The sequence below is a fragment of the Diabrotica virgifera genome, chromosome 2, assembly GCF_917563875.1.
Source record: "Diabrotica virgifera virgifera chromosome 2, PGI_DIABVI_V3a".
Taxonomy (NCBI): domain Eukaryota; kingdom Metazoa; phylum Arthropoda; class Insecta; order Coleoptera; family Chrysomelidae; genus Diabrotica; species Diabrotica virgifera.
The window spans coordinates 15,045,357-15,063,535 of NC_065444.1; the positions used below are offsets into that span (position 1 = coordinate 15,045,357).

The 18,179-nt window shown below is 34.2% G+C and overlaps 1 protein-coding gene across 2 annotated transcripts in view; it reads left to right on the forward strand.

Annotated features, from left to right (window-relative positions):
- LOC114345634 (pickpocket protein 28-like) overlaps nt 1–18,179 on the forward strand; it is a 39,679-nt gene that overhangs the window by 11,982 nt on the left and 9,518 nt on the right. For both annotated transcript variants that reach the window (XM_028296441.2, XM_028296436.2), the window contains 4 exons: nt 6,368–6,522; nt 11,246–11,435; nt 12,391–12,661; nt 16,000–16,059. In XM_028296441.2, coding sequence (XP_028152242.2) covers nt 6,368–6,522; nt 11,246–11,435; nt 12,391–12,661; nt 16,000–16,059 — 676 coding nt within the window. The remainder of the gene's footprint in view (nt 1–6,367; nt 6,523–11,245; nt 11,436–12,390; nt 12,662–15,999; nt 16,060–18,179) is intronic.

The window sequence follows — 18,179 nt, forward strand, 5'->3', positions numbered from 1 at the left end:
GCACATTCTTCATTATCTCAAATATTAAAGCTCTAATTTCGCATTTTGTCATATCCATAAAACTAGAGCTGATACAAAAAAACGAAATCCATATTTTGATTTATCGCCCCTAATATAGTAAAAATCAGCTGAAGGATTCACGGCACCAAAGCAATTTTTTTCTGTAGGCCTGTGTTATTGATGATCAGGTTATCTACATTTTGTGTTTTTTTGAGAATATGCTTTCTGCGTAAATTCTAGACTGAGATAGGGGGTTTACTGTAAAGAGACCGAAATCATTAAACCGAAAGCAGTAGACCGAACTCATTAGACCGAAAAGCACTTTACCGAAACCTCACTAGGCCGAACAGCAGAAGACCGAAAAGCAGTTCTTTTTACTTGTCGCAGTAAAAGAGAAAGACTAATGTAATTACAACTAAATGTTATTTGGATGGTTATTATAAACAGTTAAAATGGTGTTAACGTCACTCTACCCTTAATTTATTTTTACCTTCACTAATTTGTTTAACGGATGAAAATTATTTTATATCAGACTGTACAGAGTAACAATTTACACAGTCTATATATAAAATAATACCGAGATAGGGAGAGCCGTTGTCCCCATTGTTGTTTAACCTGGCCTTAGAATAGGTCATACGAAAAATTTATTAAAAAATCAAACTAGACATCACTACTCGAGGAGCAAAAATCATACTCGTCTTTGTCCATGACGTAGATGCAGTGGCACAATCAACATTAGAAGTTAAGGATATTTTCTGGAGCTTTGAAGAAGCTGCATTAAACATTGGTCTAAAAATAAATGAAGACAAAACAAAATACATGGTCGTCTCAAAACAAGAACGACGGCGAATAAGGCAAAACATTACTGTATAAACGATCATAACTTCGAAGTGGAAGTGGTTAAAGAATTTAAATATCTAGGAGCAACAATCACAAATGACAACAAAATATAGCGAGAAGTTGAAACGCGAATAATGGCAGGAAACAGATCTTTCTTTTCAATGCAACATCTAATGAAGTCAAAACTTTTCTCACTAGGTGCAAAAATCCAGATATTTAAGACCATAATACGACCAGCAGTCGCGTATGAAAACGAAACATGGACGCTAACAAAAAGAGAAGTAAATAAATTGCTGGTATGGGAACGTAAAATCCTTCGAATAATATGGCCTTTGCAGGTACAGAGGCTGCAGATACAATAACGAGTTAAGGTCGCCTCATATTATAATGCACGTCGCGTTTTCGGCACGTAGCGTTTCGTTTGCGAAAAATATAATTTAATGGTTTTTAAATCGAACCATTCATATTGTGCGTATAAGACACGTAACGTAGCGTATAAGACACGTTACGTCTGCGTTCGGTTCATTCGAAAACAATATTTTTCGGATGTTGACAGCTACGGGTCGTTTTCCCCTCGTTGTTTATTTAGGTATTTCTTTGAATTTGATACAGAGTATTTAGACTGGTCAGTATCGTCGCCCTCGCTAGCTAAATTATTCCTATTCGATTTTTTGCACAAATTTACTCAAAGAGAGGTTCTTATAACATATCCACAGGGTGCCAGACGGTGCCGTGGTCGAAAAATTGTTTAAACAATCTTTTTTAAATAAAATCACAAAAATATTTTTTCATTCGAGCAATATTTTTTTAGATAATTTGGGTAATTCTGAGCAAAAAAGGTTTCTTTTCATTTTTCTCTAAAATTGCGAAAATGGCTATTTTCAAGGCTTAACTCGATTAAAAATTATTATTATTATGAATTTCAATAAGTGACCAAATCAAGTTTCAAACAACTTCTTCAAGGTCCTGAAGAGATTTTTGTCATTATTTTATTACAAAGCTGTTATTTTTAACTATTAACAATTACCGCTATAGTCCAACTGTATCGTCGCCCTCGTTAGCGAAATTAGATTTTTTTGCACAAACTTACTCAAAAAGAGGTCCTTATAACACATCAACAGGGTTCCGGGCGGTGCCGTGGTCTAAAAATTGTTTAAACAATTTTTGTTAAACAAATTCACAAACATAATTTTTTATTAATAATTTAATTAAACCCAAATTAATAATAATTTGAGTTATTCTGGGCAAAAAAGGTCTCTTGTGATTTTTCTCTAAAATTGATTGTTGTCGAGTTATATGGCCATTTCCGCATTTTTGCAAGATACGTTTTTTGCTAAGAATAACCCAAATTATCTAAAAAAAAAAATCGTTCGTAATGAAAAAATTATTTTTGTGAATTTGTTTAATAAGAATTGTTAAAACAATTTTTTGACAAGGGCACCGCCCGGCACCCTGTGGATGTGTTTGTTATAAGGACTCCTTTTGAGTAAGTTTGTGCAAAAAAATCTAATCGAAATAGTTTCGCTAACGGGGGCGACGATACAGTTGGACTATAGCGCTAATTGTTAATAACTAAAAATAACAGCTTTGTAGTAAAATAATGACAAAAATCTCTTTGGGACCTTGAAGAAGGGGTTTGAAACTTGATTTGGTCACTTACTGAAATTCATAATAATACTTTTAATCGAGTTATTAAGCCTTGAAAATGGCATTTTCGCATTTTTCAAATTTTTAATCGCATGTAACTCGACAACAATCAATTTTAGAGAAAAATGACAAGAGACCTTTTTTGCCCAGAATGACCCAGTTAATCTAAAAAAATATGGCTCGAAATGAAAAAAATATTTTTGTGAATTTGTTTAAAAAAAATGTTTAAACAATTTTTCGACCACGGTACCGCCCGGCACCCTGTGGATATGTTATAAGGACTTCTTTTTGAGTAAGTTTGTTTAAAAATATCGAATCGGAATAATTTCGCTAGCCGGGGCGACGATACTGCCCGGTCTAATTTAAAAAGTAGTTTTCGAGGCAATTTGTCATGTAAACATGTGTTGTGACAATAAACACATCTGCACCGCACCAAACTGAAACCAACGTAAACGTTCTATGTATGATAATGTGAATGGGCAGTCCGATTGCCGGTCTGCAAACGCTACGTGCCGAAAACGCGACGTGCATTATAATATGAGGCGACCTTTAGAGTCCCTATTCGGAAAGGAAAATCTAGTCAGGTATATAAAGGGCAATAGACTCAGATGGGTAGGGCATGTGACAGCGGCGGCTCGTGGGTCAATCTTCAGGGGGGTCATTTTGGTTTGAAAACTTCAAACTGTTGATTTTTTAAAGTATTTAAAAGATCTTTTAGCATTTATATTTTAGATAAAAAATACAGACTTAGATAAAACTCAATACTATTTACCCTAGTTTTCCGAAAATTAAATTTGTCTTTTTTTAGAGTAAATCTTTTAAAAAATATAGGAAAAATGGTATGAACAGGTTATTGACTGATATATAGATAGGAATATTTATAGTATAATAAATTGTAAATTTATTAAAACGAAACTTACTTTAAATATTTTTATATTTTAAGTCAATTCTTCTATCCTTTAGTTCTGCAAAATAGTCTATGACCTTCTCATTGAAATTTGGAATGCTCTTGACAAGCGTTTTCTCGATGCTCAGCATAGACAAGGCACTAAGTCTAGGTTGTCCCATCGTATTACGCAGGAATGTTTTTACTCTTTTTAAAGTAGAAAAACATCTCTCACTTTCCACGGTTGTCATAGGGAGTGTGCACAAAATATTTAATAACTTCACTGCTTCAGAAAATGTTTCAGACAAATTCATGTTAATAAAAAGCTGAAGTATGGCTACTGCACCAGCACTATTGCGAAAATCCTCACGACAATATAAGACTTCAAGTTCCGATTTTAGTTTGGAAATATTCACTGTGGGATAATTAGCCGTCACCATTTTTAAAATATTTTGCGGAAAGTTGGTAGTGTATGCTTCAAATTTCTCTATGTAGAATAACTGTGAAATCATGAGATGATCATTGAAACTAAACCTGTGATTTATTTCAGATATAATAATATCACAAATTTCAAGTGCAGTTCGTCGCTTTGGATCCTCTGCAGTAGTTTTTCTTTTTTTTGCTGTTGATGTGCTTGGTACTTCTGATTCCAAAATAGTATTTCTAATTATTTGGATATTGTTGTTAAAAGACAGGATACAATTTTTGACAGATATAACATCAATGTCTCGCATTTGCAATTGTTTAAACAATATATCAACATGGGGCATTATTTTATGGAAAAAATTTAACCAAAATAAAAAATGCTCATCTTCCAAATGTCTTTTTAAACCAGTTGCTTGATTTATATTGTTACCATCTTGCTCCTCATCAATAATTTCCTCTAAGCAAGATTTTAAATCATCTTTATAAGTGTATACAATTTCAACACATTTTGTATTGAAAGCCCATCGAGTAGGCGCAGCTTTAGGTAGCCTTACTTTAACCACTCTATCCAGAACCATCGTACGTTTTGGAGATCGGCCGAAAAAGGACGAAAATCCGTGTAAATTTGCAAAAAATATTTTTATCGGTTTGTGTTGACTCGCCGCTTTTTGGAGGATAAGATTAAATTGATGGGCATAGCAGTGAATGAAGTGTGCATTTGGGTATATTTCTTTAATTTTTGTTTGTACTCCTCCCAGTTTACCGCTCATGACTGATGCACCATCGTAACTTTGGGCAATCAATTTTTCAGGTGCTTCATTAATTTTTAATAATTGAAGTTCTTCCAATATTACATTAGTTAAATGTTGTGCTGTAGTACCTAGGGGGTTAACAAATTTCCAAAATCTTTCACGTACAATACCAGTTAATACATATCGCAATATGATAATCATCTGCGTTTTATTGGAGCTGTCTGTGGTCTCATCTACTTGAATGGCCACAAAATTTGTCTGGCCAATCTCCTTCATGATATGAGTATGCACAATGGCTAACATTGATTCTAAAATATCGTTCTGAATTGTTTTCGATGTTCCTTTAAATACTGTACTTTTTTCAATGTGTTCTTTAAACATTAAATCCAGTTCAGAAACAAAATCGATAAGGCCCAGAAAAATTCCACGATTATTGGAGCTGTCACTTTCGTCATGACCGCGCAATGCAATTTCGAAAACTCCACAAAATTTTACACAGTCGATTAGTTTGTTTAAAATATACCTATTTTTAGATACCAATTCATTAAAGTCATGCACAGATTTACGATATACACTATCAAGTTGCTGTCTTATGTTAACACGTCCTAAACTTGCGTAACTCATTGATGAATTTATATGAGTAGTTGAAGAGGCATGTTTTGTAATTTTCACTTTTAAATGCTTAATGTCAGTTACTCCATTTTTCGCCCATACAGCGTCATTCGAAAACAGTAAACACGGATAGCAAAAAAATGCATTTCTCACACTGCAGCCACAAATCCAATCACACAAATTGTACATTGATTCTTTAAAATATCTTTGAATGTCCTTACCCCTATCCTTTGTTGTTTGTTTTAAATTCATGTTTGGTTTTGGTCGACCACTTTCTTTTTTCTCAAGCCGCCGTTCATAATTTAGTGTTCCAGCAGATTTTAAGGCAATTATTTCGTCAACAACACTCATCTTGTTTTTGTTACAATCACAAAAAAATCCAACAAAACAAAATAAATTACGCAAATACGCCGCGATCGATATAGACCTGCCGTGAAGTGCGGTCAGCAGACGGTAACTAACTAAACGTGAGGCCGTCGACTCTACTAGAGGTATACGACGGAAAGGTCACTCCCACTCTCGCCCACGAAATTGCTATCTGCCGTCTCTTTTCTATTTTACATGCATTTGTCCATAAGCCATAAGAACTGTATATAGACAATTTAAAATACGGCCCAGCCACGGGCTTGTGTATAGCGCGAGGCGCGACGTTATTATATCTATTATATTTGTTTTGCCAATGCAGACTGCTGAGAGAGAATTTTATATTTCAGAGTGAAGTTTTAGATAAAAGATATTTTTAATAAAATTGGTATTTTTATGAGATTATTTTAGGGGGGTCATTGACCAATTGACCCTAAGGAGGAGCCGCGCTTGGCATGTGATACGCAGAAACGATAATCGTCTTATAAACAATGTGTTCTGGGAAAGGCCAGATGGAGGAAGGTCTGTAGGACGGCCTAGAAAAAGGTGGAAAGATACAGTCAAAGAAGATCTGGAGAAAATGGGAGTGAGACAATGGGAATTAGTGGCACAGGACCGACAAACATGGAAGGCAATAATAAATGGGGCAAAGACTCACAAAGAGTTGTAACGCCATTGACGATGATGATGATGAATATTTCCAGGAATTGCCGTAATTTTTTTACTGGTATTGGATTGTAGGTCAACAAATAAGAGAAGACTGCCTTCATTCCTTGATTTTTTTTTCAGTCTGTTGAGTTATAGTAAGAAGTAAGTAAGAATTATGTGCTTTGTTTTTTAGTTGGAAACTACTGGTCAGTTAATAAAATCCTTTGGGTGTATTTATATGGGCACCCTTCAAAATTGTTCAAACATTTTCTCACCTATAATATTAGATGGAGGAGTTTGTTTTACTTTTAACATGCTAAACAGAGATGAAATATATAAACCTGACGTGTAAGTAAATTCAAAATTTTATGTTATAAATAAGCAAAATGCAATAGAAAGTTTTATAAATAAAACTATCGGTTAGCTTACGTATATGTACTTTAACAACTTTACAACTCGAATTTACCTTATTAACCGACTTAAACTAATATCATCGCTTCCTTATACATAATATTATGCTATTTCTAGAATAGTCCACTTTTATTAATCCGGTCAACTTGGACATCAAAATAGTTGGCAAATAACAAAAATTGCCGGAGAGCCAAATTTTGGTGGAGAGCTGGAGTTTACCATAAAAAATAAAGTTTTAAAAGTCCCCATCGATCCCATGTGCGCAACAAAAGTTATTCGGGGTCAAAGGTCAAAATTTGAGATTTTTTGGATTTTTCTCGAAAACGGTAAGTTTTATCAAAAAAAAAACATCAAACCAAAGTTTTAGATCTTAATATTCTCTACAAAAATTGTCCTTACAATTTTTTTCCTAAGAGTTACCATTCCTGAGATATCGCGATTTTAAAAGTTACTTTATACATTATATGCACATATAAGCCACGTATATACATAATGTGGCACTTCAAGTATAAATGCCTATTTGTGTCTCTTGTATAATATATTATACTATTCTGAAAATATTTCTTCAAAAGATAATCAGTCCCAAACTGAATTTCCTCTATCCAAGTGGCCTTGAAAAACATTTGGATATACCATTGTTTAAAAAAGAACATATTGTCTATTGTAAACAATGGCTGCAGTATTGTCCGTAGGTCTTGTTCATAATATTATCTGTTTCTTTTAGTGGTAAAGTTTCAGTTCAAGTAAATATAAGTACTTATTACAAGCGTCTACCATGTAGCAGACATATATTACGAGCTTAGAGTGACAGTGGTATTTGACGGCTACAGTGACTCGACAAAGAATATTAAAGTTGCAGAACAACGTCGTCGAACGACAAAAACATCATCGGGTTCCGAGATTATCTTTGATGAAAATATAACAGTTCCAGCGAACCAACACAAATTTTTCGCTAACATTAATAATAAATCTCGTTTCATTTCCATATTAACTGACAAATTAACAGATGCGAATATTGAAGTGAAACAAGCTAAAAATGACGCATATGTCCTTATAATTGAGACAGCAATTGAAAAATTTATGGCAACAAACACAACAATAATTGTAGTTGGTGAAGATGTTGATTTGTTAGTACTGCTTACTGCAAGGACTCCAGTAAATAAAGTTATTTATTTTCTGAAACCTGGAAGGGCTCGGCTCAACAGCGAACAGAGATATATTCTTAAAGTTTATCGGCTTATCCCAAATGCCAAAAGTACATTTTATTTTTACATGCGATAACCGGCTGCGGCACTACGTCAGTAATGTACAGAATGGGCAAAACGTCAGTACTTAAATTATTCGAAAAAAGAGACTTGACTGACTGCTGTAAAGTTTTTTTCAGAACTTGATTCCACATAGCAAACAATAATTACGGAAGGAATTCGCTTTCTTCTTGCGGTTTATGGAGCTCCAAAAAAAATTAGTTATCTTGATAAATACCGATACTCAACTTTTGTAAAAAATACGCGAAACGAGAAACAAGTACAACTATCATGTCTTCCTTCAACATCAGCATCTGCTTTTCAACATTTGTATCGAGTATATTATCAAGTTTAAACATGGCTAGGCAATGAACTGAATCATCCAGAAGACTGGGATTGGAAATTAATAGATAATATTCTGGAAGTGATTAAAGCCTTACTCCCACCTGCTCCAGAAAAACTCCTTAACACTATTTTTTGCAATTGCAAAAAAGGTTGTAGTGCCAAATGTGGATGTAAAAAAGTTGGGTTGCTGTGTTCTCTAGCGTGTACCATCCGCTAAGGTCAGTCTTGCTCAAATGTCCACTTTAGTACAACAGAGGAAGACTCCTGTGATTTTAATGAAGAGACCAATGACTCAGTCACATTTGAACAATTTTTGAACATCCAGCAAGAAGAAGAGGAAGAAGATGAAATCGAAGAAAACTTGACTGTTGAAGTAGACTGTCAAGAATATGAACCTGATTAAAATATCTAAAGAAATCAAAACAATAGTTAACCTAATAATCAATAGCAATATCAATAATCAATATCAGTAATAAGGTAATATCTAGAACTTGACCGGTATTGTTTCCTTAAATTATCCTAAAATTGTAAAAACAGTTAGTAGAGTAGGCCTACAGGGGAAACCACGGTAAAAAAACGCGCCGAGTACCTACCTCACAGGTGGTGTGGAAACGTGTGCATTTCATGTATAATGTGACTCTTAGAATCGCGATATCTCAGGAATGGTAACTCTTAGGAAAAGAATAGTAAGGACTATTTTTGTAGAGAATTTTAAGATCTACAACTTTGGTTTAAGGTTCTTTTTTGATAAAACTTACCGTTTTCGAAAAAAATCCAAAAAATCTCAAATTTTGACCTTTGACCCCGAATAACTTTTGTTGCACACATGGGATCGATGGGGACTTTTAAAACTTTATTTGTTATGGTATACCCTAGCTCTCCACCAAAATTTGGCTCTCCGGCAATTTTTGTTATTTCAAATGTCTATATAGACCGGGTTATATTCCATCGCACGACATCATAATTTCTGCAAAACTCCTCACCACTCGCATCCTGCAACTATGCTTAGAGAACACGTTCTAGAATACGTTCTAGAATAGAGATCCCAAATTCGTCACAATATACAGGGTGGGCCAAAGAAAAGAGTCCACCTCGATATTTGGCAGTGACTATTAGATTTTAAGGTAATGCCGAAGCAGGTCGACTTTCATTTTCATTTTGCAATTTTTTGGCATACATTTCATACTAGTGACGTTATCCATCTGAGCATGGTGACGTAATCGATGATTTTTTTTTAAATATGAATAGGGGTTGTGTGGTAGCTTATTTGAAAGGGTGTTCAATTCTCTATTCAGTAATATAAACATTAATATCATCATTTATACAGTGTGACCAAGAAATAATTTTTGAATGGAATTAATTGACGCAAAAAGAAGAATGTATGTAATTTATTTAACTCAAAATACATTGTAGGCTGTCAGAAAATAGAAAAAAATTTATTTCACAAATAGCAATGTTTATATGCGAAATAAACATTTTTTTTCTATTTTCTGACAGCAATAGAATGTATTTTGAGTTAAATAAATTACATACATTCTTTTTGCGTCAATTAATTTAATTCAAAAATTATTTTTTTGGCCACCCTGTACCTATTAATAATGAATACCTATAAATAATAAATAATGATATTAACGTTTATTTTACTGAATAGAGCATTGAACACCCTTTCAAATGAGCTACCACACGATCCCTATTACCATTTAAAAAAATCATCGATTACGTCATCACGGCCAGATGGATGACCAGTATGAAATATATATCAAACAAGCTGAAAATGCGAGCATTATCATAACGAAAACTTTGTTTATTTACGTATTTTAATTCATAATATTGAAAATTGCTATTATGAAAAGTTGTTTTGAATTAAAAATTATGTTCTAATGTGCAATTATATCATTCTAAATTAAATGTTGTGAACTATAAAGGTACTTTACCCTTGATCGAAGTTCATATTTTTTATATACCTCGTATAAAATTAATAAAATTTGATATATGATGGTTACGTCATAAATCTTAGACCATGAAGAGCTTTTTATGAAGAATAACTTTTCTTCGTTAAATTAAAAATAAAAGAGTTATAAATGAAAATGTTTTTGGTATTCATAATTTGAGAAAAATCTTCAAATATTTTTTTCCATTAGAAGGATGTAATTGCACATATCAGACCATAATTTTTTATTCCTAACAACATTTCATATAGTCGGTTCGCTAAATTCAGGCACAACTGGCTAGTGATTTTAGTCAGTAATTTTACCAAGTTGGCAAAAAAAATAATTACTAAATAGTTAATAATTAGTAATCTTGCCAATTTTGGCAAATACGGCAAAAAACAAAAAAATTACCTACTAAAATCACTAGCCAGTTGTGTCTGAATTTAGCGAATCGACTATAATAATTTTCATTTCATAACAAATAGAACAGTCCATTAAAGGGGAGGCCGTATACTCGTATAAACCTTTTTAAAATTGCTAATAAATTATTGCTTTCAAAATATATTCAAATTGTATTCTTGAACATCGTATTTATTTTATATAATAATTAAATTCACTATCAAATGTCATTGATATTTTATTAATACTTTATTTAAAATTTCGTTTGACATTCACGAAGTGTCAAACTCAAATAATGTAAATAACCTATGCTTTACTTAACAAATTCAGATTAAAAAACTAGCCTACTTACTAGCAACGATTTCAGCTGATGTTTAGTGTGTCGGAAGAAAATAAAAGGATTGTGACGTCACATTTAAGACTTTGAGGTCGATTATCTCGAAGACGGTTAGAGATATCGAAATGCCGTTTTCAGATTTGGATTCAGAAGACAAAACTACATAAGAGTCCATCCGATAAATCTGCTCTAAATATTGCAGGAGCGGCAACGCAATAACACACAGACTTTGCGAATTTATAAACGAAAAGTTTTCGTTAAAAATTGTAATCTAAAAATAAAAATCGACCTGTTTCGGCATTTTCTAAAAATATAATAACTACTGCCAAATATCGAGGTGGACTCTTTTCTTTGGCCCACCCTTTATATAAAGAATTGACTCTACATATTTTATTTTATTATAGTTTTCAATTCTATGATTCCTTAGAACCTAAAAGTGAATGGACAAATGATGAAGGATATCGTCCAAGTAGTGGCAAAGATGTATATCCAAGAAGAGCTTTACAGTCAGGAGCGGACAATGCTTTGAATTTAATATTTATTGAACTGTCCCAAGATACAGATTATTTATGTTGTGAAGACGTTGGATACACTGTAAGTGCTATATTTAACTATTAATACATTTTAAAACCCTAAAACCGAACATTAAACTTTTATATTTGGAAAAATAAAAATGTATACCATTTTTATTTAGTTGCAATGCGAAAGTAAAACTGTCTTATTTTTCAATTAGTACAGAGAGCGCAAACCAGCACTCTAAATCGACGATTTTCGACTCTATTTGGAGTCATCATCAGAGAGGAGTAGGTTTGCTCTTCTCTGTCCCAAGTGAGAAACGCTGAGAACTAGTCTTCGCACTGCAACTGACTTTATGGAGTAGGCGCCTAGCGACATCTTCTAAATGAAAGTCAAAGTTTTTCAACCTAATAAAAATATTTAAAAATATTTTTAAAAGATATTTAATTGAAAAACTTATTGGACCATTTTCCTGGTGACACCTCCATGGCTTCTAAAAATTGCAAGCCAGATGGATGCTGCAGTGAAGACAAGAGGGAATTCTAAAAGTTGCAATTCACTACCCCGTCTACAGTTTGGTAAATTCCAACGAAAAATGGACCTAGTTACTCTATAGGAGTAATACTCCTATATAGTCAGTAATTTTTGGTTCCAAAGATGATATTGTATTACAGTTCCAACATAACATATATTCAGCTTTTATTGCTGTAAGTGTCGTGGGAGTAATAGACAGACAAATTTTCTAGCAATTTTGCTTTTCTGTAGAGGCAAATCCAGAAAAAAAAAGAATTTGAAATGCTGATAGACTACCTTCGTTTTTGATAAATCTGATTTTTAAATTGGATATAACTTGATACGTACACTGAATAAAAACAGATATAATCCTAGTAAAAAAATAATAATTTCGTTCACATTTTCGAAAATAGTAATAATAACTTGGGGATAAACTTGCTACCTTGGTACCAAAGCCGAGGCAGTTTTGGGAGGGGTGCTACGTGCCTGTGGATGAACCTATTAATATTTTGTTTTCCAGATTACTGTTCATGCTCCGAACGCAATTCCACAAACACGTAAAGACTTTTTTATACTGCCTCTTGATAGTGCTTCTCATATAATGCTTAATCCGGAACTAATGACAACATCTAAAGTGGTAAAAGCATACAAAACCGAAGATAGAAAATGTTACTTTGCTGAAGAGAGAAAACTAAAATATTTTGTAACATATACTCAAGAGAATTGCTTCTTGGAATGTGTAACCAATTATACGTTGGATAAATGTTTATGTGTTAATTTTTTTATGCCACGTAAGTAACAATTTAGTATCTCTTTGATTTTCAATTTGAGTAGCATTAACTCATTGATTTCAAATGTATATAATAATAATGATAACCTATCAATAAGTTACTTAGAATTAGTAAATTTATCATCTTAAGATATAACATGTTAAGACTCATAATTCAAGGAAAAATAGATGGTAGGAGAAGCGTGGGAAGAAGACGCATTTCCTGGTTGAAGAACCTGAGAGAATGGTTTGGTTGCAGCTCAAGGCAACTATGCAGAGCAGCTGCCTCGAAGGTCAAAATAGCCATGATTACCAACCTTCGTCGCGGAGATTACACGCAAAGAAGAAGACTTTAGTCCAAAAGTAAAGTTTGTGACGGGTAGCTCTTTCAAGACGACAGACTTAGTAAAACACAGGTTATCAAAGTAAATACGAGGGTCGTTTTTTTTTCAACCTCCGTTTGTCCATAAAAAATTCCCGTGAAGCGTTTCGCCATTGCGGTGCGCAGTGGGCGACAGCGCATCTCCCCCGCTACACTCTACATTAATCCCGATTTCCAGGCATCAGTCTGTACTGTGCTACACACGAAACAACATGGCCGCGACAATTAGTTCTCCCTCCAAGTGTGAATTACGAGCTGTCATTCGCTTTTTTCAGGCAGAAGGCAATAGTGCAGCTGCAATTCATCGAAGGATGTGTCAAGTGTACGGAGAAGGGTTTATGAGTGATGGAGTTGTGCGTGAATGGTGCCGAAAATTCAAAGAAGGACGAAGGGGGTCAAGGTCGCAATTCTGTCGTTACAGATGAGCTTGTTCAACGTGTTGATGAAGCGGTGAGAAACAACCGTCGCTTCACTTTAACATCGTTGGCAATGGAATTTCCACAAGTTTCATTTGACATATCCTTGATGTGTCAAGTGTGTATGTCAAATGAAAGCGAATGACAGCGCGTAATTCACACTTGGCGGGAGAACTAATTGTCGCGGCCATGTTGTTTCGTGTGTAGCACAGTACAGACTGATGCCTGGAAGTCGGGATTAATGTAGAGTGTAGCGAGGGAGATGCGCTGTCGCCCACTGCGCACCGCAATGGCGAAACGCTTGACGGGAATTTTTTATGGACAAACGGAGGTTGAAAAAAAACGACCCTCGTATATTTAAGATATTTATATATAGTTCAAAATAAGTAAAATAAAATATAATTCTATTTATTGCCCCGTTGCAGAGAAGTCCCACTAGATAGAAGTCTGCAAAAGAAAAATAAAATTAATATCAAAATGAAATATCCTTACATCTCACTCCAATGTAAGGTACAAACATTTACGCGATCAAAACATTAATAATCATACGGGAGCCATATGATTTTTATCGGAAGCATGTTCACTCCACGGCTACCGTTTAATTACGAGTATGCGAATCACTTCAATACGGTGCACCTCGCTACTCAGGTCGGCCTGCCTGCTCACTCCGCTTGGCTGGACTTGGAGTCCAGAGCTGTCGCTATAAGACTGAAGAATCTCTGCTCGGTGTCCTCTTTAAGTACGCTCTCTGCCTGGGCTGTTTTGGAGAAGTGGAAATGAGTGGGGTCTCATGTTGCGCGAACGGTGAAACTCCCACGGTTCGATCTGTCGACGTGCTGCCTGCGTCGTATCATTACAAGTAGATGGTAAAAGGAACAAATCCAAATTTTCAAGCGAATGCAAAAATGTCGTGACGAGGAAAATAACACTCCAAAACGGCAATTTACTTTGGCCTTGTTAATAGGTCTCTTTAACGTTTAATAAATCCACACTTATTAGTCCAGTCGGGTTAGCCGAATAACAGGCCTAACCTTGCATTAGGAGCTGCCCCAAACTTTATTTTTCTAATCTTTAGGGGGTCAATAGTAGTGTAAATTTAAAATCTCGACTGAATTCCGCTGTTGAGTTAGCCGCCATCTTGATTTTAAACGAGAACCGTTTTTGCTCAATATCTCCGTAATTTTCAACTTTTCGACAAAAAGTATAGGAAGCAAAATTCTTGAAAATGTGATTTTCTATAATTTCGTTTGTTATAATTTTTTCGTTCGGTCGATATTTTACGAGTTATGGCGGAAAATAGTGACAGAGCATAATTATTGAATTATCTCGTTTATTATTAGTTTTACGACAAAAATGTTTCTATACAAAAATAGAGAGAATTAAATTCTACACAATTTTTATCCCTATTCCGCATAGTACGTATGCGGAAATTGCCCGAGCGTAAGACCTGATTGATTTTATAGCAATTTTTTTTGTTCAATATCTACGCCATTTTCAACTAACATTGTTCCAAATATGATTTCCTACAATTTCTTTTTAACAATTTTTTTCATGCGGTTGATATTTTCCAAGTTATAATTTTTATATGCGATCAATATTTTCCGAATTAAGGGGGAAAATAGTGGAAGCGGAGGGGAAGCATAATTATTGAACTGTCTCATTTATTATTAACTTTTCGACATAATTGTACATAAACAAAAATAAAGAGAATTATATTTTATACAATTTTTGAAACTTCCAATGAAACACCAACCAAACTAAGTACATAAAAGACATAAATAATAACTTATATGCATTAAGTTCACTTGGTTTTATTGGTTGAATTTGTCTGTCTATATGTTAAGCTTCATGTCAGCTAATATATTTTAATATTTCAACAATTTTTTTTTTAATTTTGGACTCTGTTGGGGGAAATTTCCCCATCCCCCCTCGTAGACCCGCCACTGGTTCTCTGAAAAACTTATAGTAAATCGTAATTGCAACAATTTCAGTCCTTACACTTTTTATCGAAAAGTTGAAAATGGCGGAGGTATTGAATAAAAACAATTGCTATAACATCAATCAGGTCTTACGCTCGCTCTTTTACCGCGTACCTACTACCTTAAATATTGATTTTATGAAAAAAATGAAGGATATCAAAATTGTACAAAATTTAATTCTTCTCATTTTTGTATAGGTACATATTTGTCTTGTCAACCTGATAATAAACGAGATAATTCAATAATTCAATAATTATGCTCTAACTGTCACTATTTTCCCCCCATAACTCTGAAAATATCGACCGCACGAAAAATATTATAATTAACGAAATTACAGAAAATCGCATTTACAACAATTTCAGTTTCTACAATCTTTTTCTAAAAGTTGAAAATGGCGGAGATATTGACCAAAAACGGCGGCTAACGCAACAGTGGAATTCAGTCGAGATTTTAAATTTATACTACCATTGAACCCCCCTCAAGATTAGGAAAATAAAATTTGGGGCAGCTTCTAATGCAAGGTCAAATGGTATACCGACTGGGCTATATGGAACGTATATTTTAATTTTTATATATGTTCTAGATGACAACACCACAGAAATATGTGGAAATTCCAATTTTAGGTGTCTTTCAGAAGCAGAAAGTAAGTATATTTGGCATCCAATCGTTCAATCTATCCATAACTATATCCATTTTCTCACCTCCTAAGGAATGTCCTAGACCACCATCTGGGAATTCATATCTGAATTCAAAGGTAGCGAAACCGCTAATCGACCTGCAGATAAGTTGACCAATGTCTAAAACATCTGTAATCTTCTTAAACTTAATTGCTGGCAAACTTACTGGAATAGGCTGCCATCCAAATTGAAAGAAAACTTTACATTTGGACCCGAAAACGAAAAAATAAAGTTCTTTTCTTCTTCTTCCTCAGCTTTTTCTCTTTTTAGGGGGTCGCTGTTCTTTACTCTTCTTCGCCACTTATTTCTGTCCTTCGTGTCTTCATTATCCAAACCTTTCTCTTTCAAGTTCTCTGCCGTACAGTCCTTCCATATTCTCCTAGGTGATCCTCTACTTCTCTTTCCATCAACTTTTTACAGCTCTATCCTTCGTTCCACATAGTTTTCATTTTTACTTCTGACGTGATCAAGCCATTGCAGTCTTTGTTCTTGAATCTTTTTTGAAACTGTAGTCATCCGACCTCTGTTTCTAATCTCTCTCTTAGACCATCACTCCTAGTGGAGTATTGGGCGCATCTGCGTTTCTTGGCCGACAGTGTAAGACGGCTGGTGGCCAGCTCAGTGCGTCTTCTTGTGTTTATTCTCTGGTTAATCTGCGTACCAACTCCTTCCATTCTCCTCTGTTTCTTGCTTTGTTTTTCGCCCAACTTAAGCCGATTCTGTTATGTTCTCTGGTTACTGTTTTCTTCCAGGTATTATCTGGTCGTCCCCTCTTCCTTGTCCCCTCAGATTGATATTCGAGTGCTTGTCTTGTGATGTCACTAGGATCTTTCCTTAACGTATGGCCGATCCATTTCCATTTCTTCTGTCTGATTGTTGTTATTATACTGGTATGCTTCATTCGTTTCCATAGTTCTTCATTCGTTATTTTATTAGGCCAGTAAATTTTTAGGATCTTTCTTAAGGAGCTATTTACAAAAGTCTGTAGCCTCTTTATTGTGCTTTCGTCGTGCTTCCAAGTTTCTGCTCCGTAGAGTAATATGCTTTTTACACACAAGTATTGAATAATATATTGATTTTTGTTGACTCTGTTACTTCACTTGTTTGCCAGATTTTATTTAACGCATTGAAGGCGAATTGTGCCTTCGTTATTCTTGCTTGTATGTCTTTCATGCATCCTCCTTTCCTTTCCATGATTGATCCCAAATAACTCTGTTTTTGTCTCTAATAACGTTAATAAAAAAGTTTTCGAAATAAAAGACTCACTAGGCCAGAAAATGAAGCATTTTGGCTCGCAATTTTTTCGTCCAACATGGATTTACTTGAGATTTTTACAGAAGGGAGGGAATAGCCCAATGATAATTTTCTATATGATGCCGATGTACTACGCTAAAACCTTGGGAGTAGTTGCCACCCCATGTCGGGGGTGGGAATTTGTCATTACATTTTAGCTATGGAAATCGATGTAAAAAGTAATTCTAAGAAAAAAATGTTCTTTGCAATTCGTTAGTAAAACTAATATTTTTCTAGTAATTCGCGGTTGAAAGTAAGTTTTTCGACGAAAAAATCGACTTTCTTAGAGGGTTTTTTTTTAAGAATAACACGAAAAATATGCATTTAATGAAAAAAACTCTAGATATCAAAATTGTATCTTTTAGAAACACAAACATAATTCTTTTTTTATAATTTTTCTACGACCAATATTAACCGAGATACGGCATGTTAAAGGTTAGCTTTTTGCGCCAAATGCATAATTTGAAATATTCAAATTCAAAGCCAAATAACGGGAAAACTTTGCGTTTTTCGAGAAAAACTTGCAGAATCTTTTTTCAAGCATACAGTTAGACCATTTGAAAAAAATAAATAAAGGGATTCTGGCATAAAAATTAATCGACTTATGATCAAAACAAGGTCGGTACCTACTTTTTTCTACGAAAAAATCAGTGAAAACAACATCCTAACTACCCTCCTAATTAAAAATAATCTTCACCTTTCTGTAATTCTTTTTATATATGTATTATCAATACATTCAAGAAGATTGACCCATTTAAAAGGCCTAATTTAAGAAAAATTGTAGTTTAAACAT